The 10,205-nt window shown below is 38.0% G+C and overlaps 1 protein-coding gene across 1 annotated transcript; it reads right to left on the bottom strand.

The window, feature by feature from the left end:
* Positions 1 to 357: 357 nt before the first annotated feature.
* Positions 358 to 5,180, bottom strand: C6H15orf61 (chromosome 6 C15orf61 homolog). Its single transcript, XM_026408840.2, has 2 exons — positions 4,777 to 5,180; positions 358 to 581 (listed from the first exon to the last, which is right to left on the bottom strand). The coding sequence occupies exons 1-2, from the start codon at positions 5,120 to 5,122 to the stop codon at positions 454 to 456; spliced, it is 474 nt and encodes a 157-aa protein (XP_026264625.1). The 5' UTR covers positions 5,123 to 5,180; the 3' UTR covers positions 358 to 453.
* Between the last annotated feature and the right edge of the window lie 5,025 nt (positions 5,181 to 10,205).

Genomic DNA, 10,205 nt, shown 5'->3' with positions numbered 1-10,205 from the left:
ATATTAAATTACAAACAGATTCTCATCAATTTTGGATTTGCCAATGATATGATATAAATTTCCATCATATACCCAGATATCTTCTACTTTTTCCCAATGTCATATAAAAGATTTTTCTCCCTCCTCTTGTGTGAGCATCTATATTTCTCTTCAATTTAAATTATTAACACCTATCCATAGAATCTATGTAATAGAATCATTTTTTTAATCTGTCATTTAACCTAGTTCTAGGGAACATTAGTGTGAAGCTTCATGTGTTTGTAGTTCCCATCTGCAATATATAGCAACTTATATAAAGCTTCACCTCTTGAGGATAATGATTCATCTTAAAGAGCCAGACACCATAGAAAGAAAAGGTGTTTGCAAAAGTTTTATTCTGAAGGATCAAAAATAAATATTGCACATACACACAAGAGAAAATCCACAGATATTTATATTCTCCAATGCACACTTTCAATACATGGCACCTTCATCTTCTTTATTTAGAAAATATATTGTTATTGGTCCATAACTGGTATGCACAGTCTCTGTGACTCTGGCAAATAACCAGGAGCCAAGTCCGTATAATAAAGTTGGAATACCTAGAAAACAAACGAATATGTTACTTGTGAACATCAATACTTACTATTCATGTGTCCATGTATTTGTCACATTACTAATCATATAACACTTGTCAGTAATGTTAACAAATACTCACGTTATAATTTCATCTATGTTTGTCAAACATCATGGCAATTATGTGAACCTAAAGATTCTCAAAACTGTAGCTAAGGCTGAAGTAAATTTTAATTTTCCCTAATGCATTACCTTCAAGTAATTATGAAGTAATTCTATATTCCCTTCACAAAAACGCAAATGGAGAAGAATAGTCATTAATTTAGTTATAAATGCTCCTGATTATTAGCTTTGAGCTAAAAATTACTAGGTCAACTCTACTGTCCTTTAAATACATAGTAATATTGATGGCTAAAGTAATTTTTGTACAACTTAGAAACTGGGTCAAATAGCTATCTTCAAAATCTAAGGCAAAACCTAACTCAAAAGATCTCAGTGTTAACAAGCATGAGAAAAAATATTCTCATTAGAATTTCTACAATTGATTTGAAAACAATCTTGTTTCAACCTATTTGGAATAACACATTGTTTCTTTGGAATATTGCCATTGATAATATTTTGCTGCTTTTGAGATTAGCTGCCATTTGTCATACATGAAAGTAAACACATACTACCCAAGAATGTGGATTAAACCCTCATAAGCATACAATACTGTATTACATACAAAACGAACTTTCACAATTCCTGTATTTTTAAGGCACTAAAAATCAATGACTACTAATATATTAGAAGCATATGTATAAAACCACAGCCGCATGAATCAATGACAAATGTAGTATGCTAGTCACAAGTATTAATTTTATTGCTCCCGTGTGCAAAATGGGCAGAAAAAGACAATCTAAAAGCTTAGCTGCACATTTGGAAAATCACTTCTTTCTAGTTAATAGGGAAATCAGCACATGTTCAGGACAGATAATTTTGCTAAATTTTCTCTTATTTTTCTGCAGAAGTATACTCATGTGTCATACTCTTTTTGCATGTGTAAGTGTGTGGGACTACTCTGTGCTTATTCCCCCCTGGAACTGCATTCCAGCCTCTGTGATGCCACAGATTAATCAGGAGAAGCATCAGTAGCTGGGATTCAGGAAAGAGAAAAATATGCCCTGTTTCAGGCTGGGTTTTATCTATTTTTAGGGATATACTGGATCATAGTTTGCTATTATCACAAGGTACCCTAAAACCCCAATTAAGCCTTTTATAGTATGTTGCCTTCTTTGCCCGGAGAATGCCCAAAACAATCTCAAACACTTCAAGAGACTGACACAAAAATTTCACAAAAACTAGGTAGTAAAGCTATTTGTAAATTTTTATACAGGAAGGAAGGAAGGAAGGAAGGAAGGAAGGAAGGAAGGAAGGAAGGAAGGAAGGAAGAAGTAAGTGGCACTAGAGTTAGGTAGGAAGTAGACAAATGAAATAGGGGAACAACATAGGCAGAAGTGAGGAAGGAGGACAGGGAGCAGTTGTTATAAAAAATAAATTCAAAGTGCAGTATACAACTCCAAAAACTGAAAAACAATGCAGTGAGGGAGGAGAAACAGACTCTAGAAGCAACTGTTAATTTTCTAAAAAGGGTAAAATATGCCTTTTAAGATAATGCTGAGGCTATAAATTTAAGGAATGGTGATGATGCTAAGAATTTTGTTTTATACGATTTACTTCAGTTTTCAATTAAAATATTGATATTTTGAAAAATTCATACTTTTGAAAAAAAATCACACAAATAAATGGCCAATGTTCTTTCAACTAAACAGAGGACTGATTAAAGATTGCTAGTTTAATGATAGCTACATTATCTCTTATTAAAAAACAACTAGGAACTAATAATCAGTAATACTGTTTGACAGAGGATGAAGTTGTGATATGGGGAGTCAGAAATTCTGTATTTCTTTTTCTCTGCCATCTACTTATGTAATGCAGAAAGACTGATACACTAAATGAGAAGAGTTGCCACTTCTATAATTTATACATAAATTTTTTTCTTTGCATATCTCTCATGTGGTTTATAGTCTATAAGATTCCATGAAAGATTATATTTTTTCGAGACTATCTGAAACACAGAACATAAAAATTAACTTGAAAATAATAATAATTCAGTTTGAGTCAGTTGAACAGTAGGTAAACCACTGTCAAATTAAGCACTTAAAAAAAATTAGAACTTTGTAGTAAGTCTCTGATTACCCATTCATTTCAATGGTAAGTTGCTTTTCTTAAATCTCAATCTATTTCCCAGCAGGATACTCAGACTGATAAACCATCAGTAAAATGTCAGCTTTCATTGAAGGGAAGGTGGAGGAGAAAGAGAACAAATGAGTAAACAGAAATCTTTATTATTTACAAAATGGAAAAATGAATTACTCTGATAATTACTAGTTTGGAAAGGAAGAAAAAGAATAAAATCCTTATTGATAATATATATTCTTATTAACGTACTTGATGATCCAGAGGGGCAAGTGTATATCAGAGAACAGGAAAGGATTCTAATTCATACTCCCTTCCTTCAGACAAAAATAAAAACTAAATGTTACCAAATTGGGAATTACAGTACCCTTTAAAAAGTCCTGAAAAAAAAATTCTCTTTATTGTTGTAAACCATTTTGTTTTAAAGCATACGTGAGCAAGAAGTTTTCCTTTTTGCTGCATTTAAAACTCTTATTCCCATTTAAGCAGGATTTTTAGAATTTCCAAAAAGAACATACAGACCTTTTCCACATAATAAAACAACTGTTGTTTGTTCTCAAAGGTTTTCATTTTCTTTTTTTAAAATGTCTTAATATCTACATCTAAAAGAGAAGCCCTTAATCATTAAGATGATCTTAAACAAAATGTTGAATTTTTAATTGTTACACTTTTTTTTAAAGGCATTCAGTTTATATGGTTTGTCTATAGCTTCACCATGATACTTTTCATAATCTATTACTTACATTTGGGAAAGAATGATTTTTTTTCTGATTATGAAAATGTTAAACTCATTCTTCTTGAATCTAGTTATCATTCCAGTTTTTCCAAATACTTCTGCATTTAATTTTCTAAATAACCTCACTCATCAACTTTTTGCCAGCCTCAAAATTGGTTTGGTATAGTCCATCAGTCAAACAATAAGACATACTTTTAAAGGATTAGACGGTTGCTAAATAATCTTTTTTCTTACTGAATTGAGCCTAGGACAGTCCCAATGAAGCAATAGCTCAAAAATCCCATCAGTGAAACATGTGAATTATTATAAGTAAAAATACAGTGCCATATTTAAATTAAATGACCTTTCAGACTTTACAATATTAGTGCAGCTACCAAGCGTTTAATTCTGGCTTTATATCTAGTTGGTAACATGGTTCAGCTTCCATGTCTAGATTTTGAATCACTAAAATATAGATCAATTTTCTATCAGCTACCAACAGATCCAAAGTATCTTGAGGCCGTATATTTTTCCTTGACCTATAAAATGTCCATGTCCATGCCTCTCTTTCATTGAATCAAAAGAAAATAAACATCCAGTGAAAGAAAATACTGTCACGAATGTTTCCAGGAAAACATACAAATATTAAAGAGGCAGGTTATTTTAAATGCCCTCCAGATCTAGGACTGGAGGCAGCTAATATGCTAAGGGAAAACCTTTAGGCCATTTAATAAAACAAACGTGGTGAGATTTCATATAAAGAAAACAAACTTTAAAAAGTTGTTTCAGTTTTTGTCCTATAAACGCACCCACACAGTGACGTTCAGGGGAACTAATCCTGCAATGCACTGAGACACTTCTTAACCAGGAGTGCCACTGTGCAGTGGGGACATTTCCTTACACCCGCCTCACTACCCAGTGCAGGGCCTTCCCAGGAGCAGGACGTGCGCTGGCCTACTCCCTGCCTCGGTGGTGCTGGATGGACCCGCAGTACCGGCCAGTGGGCAAGCCCACTCTGGGGACAAACAGTCCAGCAGCCAACAGCTCAGCGGCAAAGCACTTCCTGGGGGAATACAAAGGACAGGTGCAGAAGGCGGGTCCCAGAAGGCCGCCCTGGGGGTGGGGCCGGACAGCGCGGGGCCCGCGAGCCTGTGCGGGGTCGGGCGGCTCTGGCCTACGAGCGCGGACGTCGGTGGCGTGCTTAGAGGACAGTGCGACCGCCTTGGGCGGACGTGCTTCGCTGGGTAGTCGCGGCCGTCACCACTCACCGAGGTTGACGACCTTGAGCGCTGTGAAGAAGCGATTCTGCGGAGCTAGGTCCTGCCAGGGAGCCTTGGAGCAGTGGTACTTGATGAAGGGGAAGCAGCCGGTGCGCAGGACGTGGTAGTTGGCGCCCTGCACAGGCCAGTTGAAGTGCGAGAGGCCGAACTGGTCGTTGCGGACGGCGCTGTAGGGCACGCAGAAGGAGGTCCAGTGCGGCAGGCGCCGCTGCAGCAGGTGCCGAGTCAGCACCTCCGAGGCGCGGGGCTTCGGGCGGGAGGCGGCGCCCGAGGCCCAGGGCCCGAACAGCAGCAGTCTCAGCGCAGCCTCGTGGGCCCGCCGCAGGGCCTCCATAACCCGCCGCGCGGAGAAAGTAGGACCGCGCCTGCCGCGGGGGCGGGGCCTCCGGAGCGCGCGTGCGCGTGCCCGCTCCCCCGCAGCGAGCGGCGGGAACGCCCAGCGGGCGCCGTGCGGGTGCCGGAGGATCCCCCCTGGGTACGGCGGCGCGTGCGCACAGCGTGCCCGCGTCCTCCCACGAACCCCTGTCCCGGGAGCGGAGCCCTGCAGGGACTGGAGGGGCTGCCCGCGCGGAAGAGTCAGGGGCCCCTGCGTAAGGAAGGTAGTTAAATTGTTGCTTGTGACCCCCGGTAGTCATTATTAATCCTGGAGCCGGGGAGGCTTTACCACTTTGAAAATGAGGTGTAGAGTGTAAAACAATTAAATTACCGCCCTAGTGAGTGGCAGAACTCAAACCCAGGTCCTTTCAAGCCCCTTCCAGTCTTTGAGCTCGGGTGAAATCCTGAGTTGACCTTGTGGAACTTGAGAAGATGTCCTCAAGGAAGTGAGCCAAGACCTCAGATGTACCTTGGCTGGTAATGTCGGAGAACACTCATGTTCTCTCTTCCCTGTTCACTGTCAAACAAGTCCTAGATATTTCAAGATAAAAAGATTATTTTAAAAGAATGCCCCATGTGTCTGGGTGAGCGTACAGGCGTGTAGAGTACTCGCTCCCAAGAACCTGGTGAACACCAGAGCAGGTTGGTGTAGTTATCAGCCTTTATAATTCTCAGTTACTGGTATTCAATCTGTTGCTTCAGGAAAACCTTTCTCGCACTTGACAGCCTGTTAAGGTGATAATTTCTATAACACCTACTTTCTGAAGAAGAGTTCCTCTCATTTGTCCTAACTTGTGTTTGGAGAGGCCATACATAAATAACATGAGATGTCCAGAAAAACCTTATGTGAATTATGTGTAAGCACCATAAAACAATTAGTGTTGTTGCTGAAAAGTCAAGGAGCATGTAGGATTATGTAGCTGGTTTTATATTATCTGGTTTGATTCATTCAACAAACACTGATTAAGCACCCGCTATCATATCCTAAATCTTGAGGGTCCTTGTAGTCATGTAAATAGATTGAACTTTATAGGATTCCCTATGAACTTTATAGGATTCCATATTAGATAAAAGTTCCTTTTTTTTTTTTTTTAAGCTTTTACGTACAGGCAAGATATATTTACCCATGTACAGGGATAGCAGAAAGGATGGCTGGAGGGAGGCAGGGAGATGCAGCAGTACTGTAACCTACAAATTGAATTTTGAATCTAAACAAATCCTTTTTCAAACAAAATCCGTCATAGAACCTCAACATACAGATTAAAACTTGTATTTTGTTGCTAAACCTAAGTTCAATTTTTAAAAAATATTTGATTTTTTAAGTTGTAGTTGAATACAATACCTTCATTTTATTTATTTACTTTATATATGGTGCTGAGCTACAACCCCAGCCCCCTAAGTTCAATTTTTTAACATTAGCTTTAAGCAAACAATGAAACTGTATGTTATTATCTTCAGTTTGGTTTGGATTTGAGCAGTATTGGGACATATGAAAAGAAAACTGGGTAGGTAAAATAATTCAAAGTCTTCAGAATCAAGCTCAGAAAAATGGGAAGGAACCAAGGGAGTCTGGACCATAAAGACACAGGTAAGAAGACCAAGAGGATCTAGTTTTATTTATTTATTTGGTGCTGGGCATGAAACCCAGGAACTTGTGCATGCAAGGCAAGCACTCTACCACTGAGCCACAACCCCAGCCCAGAATCTAGTCTTAAGGAGGATGCAGGCTATCCTCATGCCCCTGGACTCAGAACTCTGATGTTTACTGTTAGAGACTGTAAACAAGTCTGGATGGCGCCTGGCAAAATGCCAGAGGTAGTGGTTTGTCAAGTAAGGCCAGCGAACCATTAAGGGTGGAGATTTCTTATTAGTTGACTGATGTATCTAGTTTATGCTAATTAAGATAAGCTGTGTGGAATGTATAAATACCACTCCTGTCCTACAATAAATGGCTCCTACTCCTGCTGTATCAATGTACACAAGTTGTTCGTCACCCCCCCCCCCTTATTTTGCTGCAGCCGGACTGCGGCAGTTTACACTATGTGGAGTTTGCAGGCTGTGGGCAACAGTTGTAGTAATAGCAGCCTTAGCTTATTTCTACATCTTCCATTTCAGTTGTAGACTATCAAGAAAATCCCCAACCCTCCAGAGGGGTAGATACAAAGAAGAGCAGGTTTTGAATGATTCTCCTTAAAATCTGGGTATGTTCTTCAGTTACAAAGATAGCAGGAAATTAATTATGAGATCTACACTAAACTCAAACTTATGGGCAGTTTGTGATCTGTTAAGTTTTGGCATGATATCCCTTTGGGCAATAAATAAATAATAAAATGTGTTTTTGTTTTGAGATGGGGTTTCACTATGTTGCCCAGCTGGTCTCAAACTCCTGGGCTCAAGTGATCCTCCTGCCTCACCCTCCTAAATAGCTGGGACTTAAAGTCAATGATCATGCCTGGCTAAAATCTGTTTATAAACAAGTGAAATTTGGCATATATGATTATATGAACCGTGTCACTCTATATCATTTACAACCAGACAAATGAGAAGTTACACTCCATTTATGTATGATGGGTCAAAATGCATTCTACTGTCATGTATAACTAATTGGAACAAATAAAAATATATTAAAAATAAGTGAAATTGGAATCAAACATGCAGAAACCCTGACTACAGTATGTCTGGCATATAATTAATAACCACTGACAGAGGGGTTGGGGGTACTTTTCTTGTGCATGGATAATGCCCCTGGGTTCAATCCCTGGTACCAAAACCAAAACAGACAAACATAATAATACCCAACAGAAACTGTGTGCATATGTTTTCCAAAACACATGTACTAGTACCACAATATTCACAACAACACTATTCATATTTGTAATATTTGATCTGGAAATTATATGCCTATCAATAGTAGAGTGGATAAATAGTAGAATATTCATAAAGTGGAATATTATACAGCAATGAGAAGGAATGATCTATAATCATGTATACATAATCCCACAAACAAGATAAAGTGAAGCTAGAAACAAAAATGCTATCTGACTTCCTTTATATGAAGCAAAATCTCATCTCTACCATTAGAAGACAAGACAATAATTATCATCTTCAGTAGAATGAAGCAGTGGGAAGAGCCAGTGATTGAAGGACTGTGAGGACTTTGGGGGACTGGCATTGTCCTCTATATGAGTTTTGGTTTAAATGAATGTATTCAGTTGGTGAACATTCTTTTAACTGAACACATATGATTTGTGTGCTTTTCTGTTTATATATTATTCTTCAATAAAAGTTTGAAAAAGAAAAAAGTTAATTCTAAAGGTAGTGTTACATATTAACACATCCACATATACTATTATTAGTGTTCATTAAGAAAATATAGAGAATATAGCTCTGTGGCCCTGATCTTTTACATATATATATAGGTAAAAGGGTCTCACTACATTGCCCAGGCTGGTCTTAAACTGGTGAACACAAATGATCCTCCCACTTCAGCCTTCCAAGTAGTTGGGACTACAGGTTGCACCACCATATTGTGTTGACAATCACACTGTGAGATCCTGATATATTCATATGTGGTAATCCCCCCTTATCTGAGGTTTCAATTTCTGTGCATTGTTACCTACAATCAACAAGAAAAAAGGTGAGCGCAGGACCATAAATTATTTTGAGATAGATCACATTCACATGAATTTTCTTCCAATATGTTCTTAAAATTGTTCTATTTTATTCTTAAGTTCTTACCATGCCTGATTTGTTAATTAAGCTTTATCATAAATGTGTACATATAGGAGAAAACAGTGTAGATAGGGCTGGTACTCTCTGGGGTTTCAGGCATCCCCTGGGATTTTAGAATTTATCTCCTGCAAATAACAGGGCACTGCTGTATTTCTGATCATGTGGCTTAAAACCGAGTAGGGGAATTTACCAGTACTTACTCAGAGGAAGAATTATAGGAGTGATGATGGTGTGTTTGTCAGCATGTTGGTGAAAGATATAGAAGATAATTAGAAACTATTTGAAAATTTATATTCTAATAAAATAGAAAATATTGAATACATTGACAAGTTTCTAGAGACATATGACCTAACCAGACTAAATGAGGAGGTCATACATGATTTAAATAGATCAGTTTCAAATAATGAAATAGAAAACACCATCAAAAGCCTACCAACTAAGAAAAGCCCAGGACCAGATGGATTCTCAGCCGAGTTTACAAGACTTTCAAAGAAGAATTAACACCAAACTCCTCAAAGTTTTACATGAAATAGAAAAGGAGGGAACCCTTCCAAACTCATTTTATGAGGCTAAGATCACTCATCACATTCTATGAGGCTAATATATACCAAAACCAGACAAAGACCCATCAAGAAAAGAAAACTTCTGATCAATATCCCTGATGAACATAGATGCAAAAATTCTCAATAAAATTCTGGCAAATTGCATACAAAAGCATATTAAATAGATAATGCACCACAATCAAGTGAGATTCATCCCAGGGATGCAAGGTTGGTTCAACATACAGAAATTATAAACATAATACATCATATTAATAGACTTAAACACAAGAATTATATGATTATCTCGATAGATGCAGAAAAAAGCATTTGACAAAATACAGCACACCTTCATGTTCAAAACACTAGAAAAACTAGGGATAGTAGGAACATACCTCAACATTGTAAAAGCTATATATGCTAAACCCAAGGCTAGCTTCATTCTAAATGGAGAAAAATTAAAAGCATTCCCGCTAAAAACTGGAATAAGACAAGGATGACCTCATCCACCACTTCTATTCAACATCATCCTTGAAACTCTAGCCAGAGCAATTAGAAGAAAGAAATTAAAGGGATACAAATAGGTAAAGAAGAACTCAAACTATCACTATTTGTTGATGACATGATTCTATATCTAGAAGACCCAAAAGTTTCCACCAGAAAACTTCTTAGAACTAATAAATGAATTCAGCAAAGTAGCAGGATATAAAATCAACACCCATACATCAAACACATTCCTGTACATCAGCGAAGAATCCACTGAAAGAGAAA

This window comes from Urocitellus parryii, chromosome 6 (assembly GCF_045843805.1).
Source record: "Urocitellus parryii isolate mUroPar1 chromosome 6, mUroPar1.hap1, whole genome shotgun sequence".
NCBI lineage: Eukaryota > Metazoa > Chordata > Mammalia > Rodentia > Sciuridae > Urocitellus > Urocitellus parryii.
Note: the sequence above shows the minus strand (reverse complement) of the source record. Positions and strands in the feature narration are given on the sequence as shown.

Bases quoted from the DNA above. Each gene is read 5' to 3' on its own strand.
- C6H15orf61 (XM_026408840.2), bottom strand. From the start codon at position 5,122: ATGGAGGCCCTGCGGCGGGCCCACGAGGCTGCGCTGAGACTGCTGCTG. The intron at 582-4,776 runs GTGAGTGGTGAC...TTTGTTTTCTAG, and splicing joins GCTCAAGGTCGTCAACCTCG to GTATTCCAACTTTATTATAC.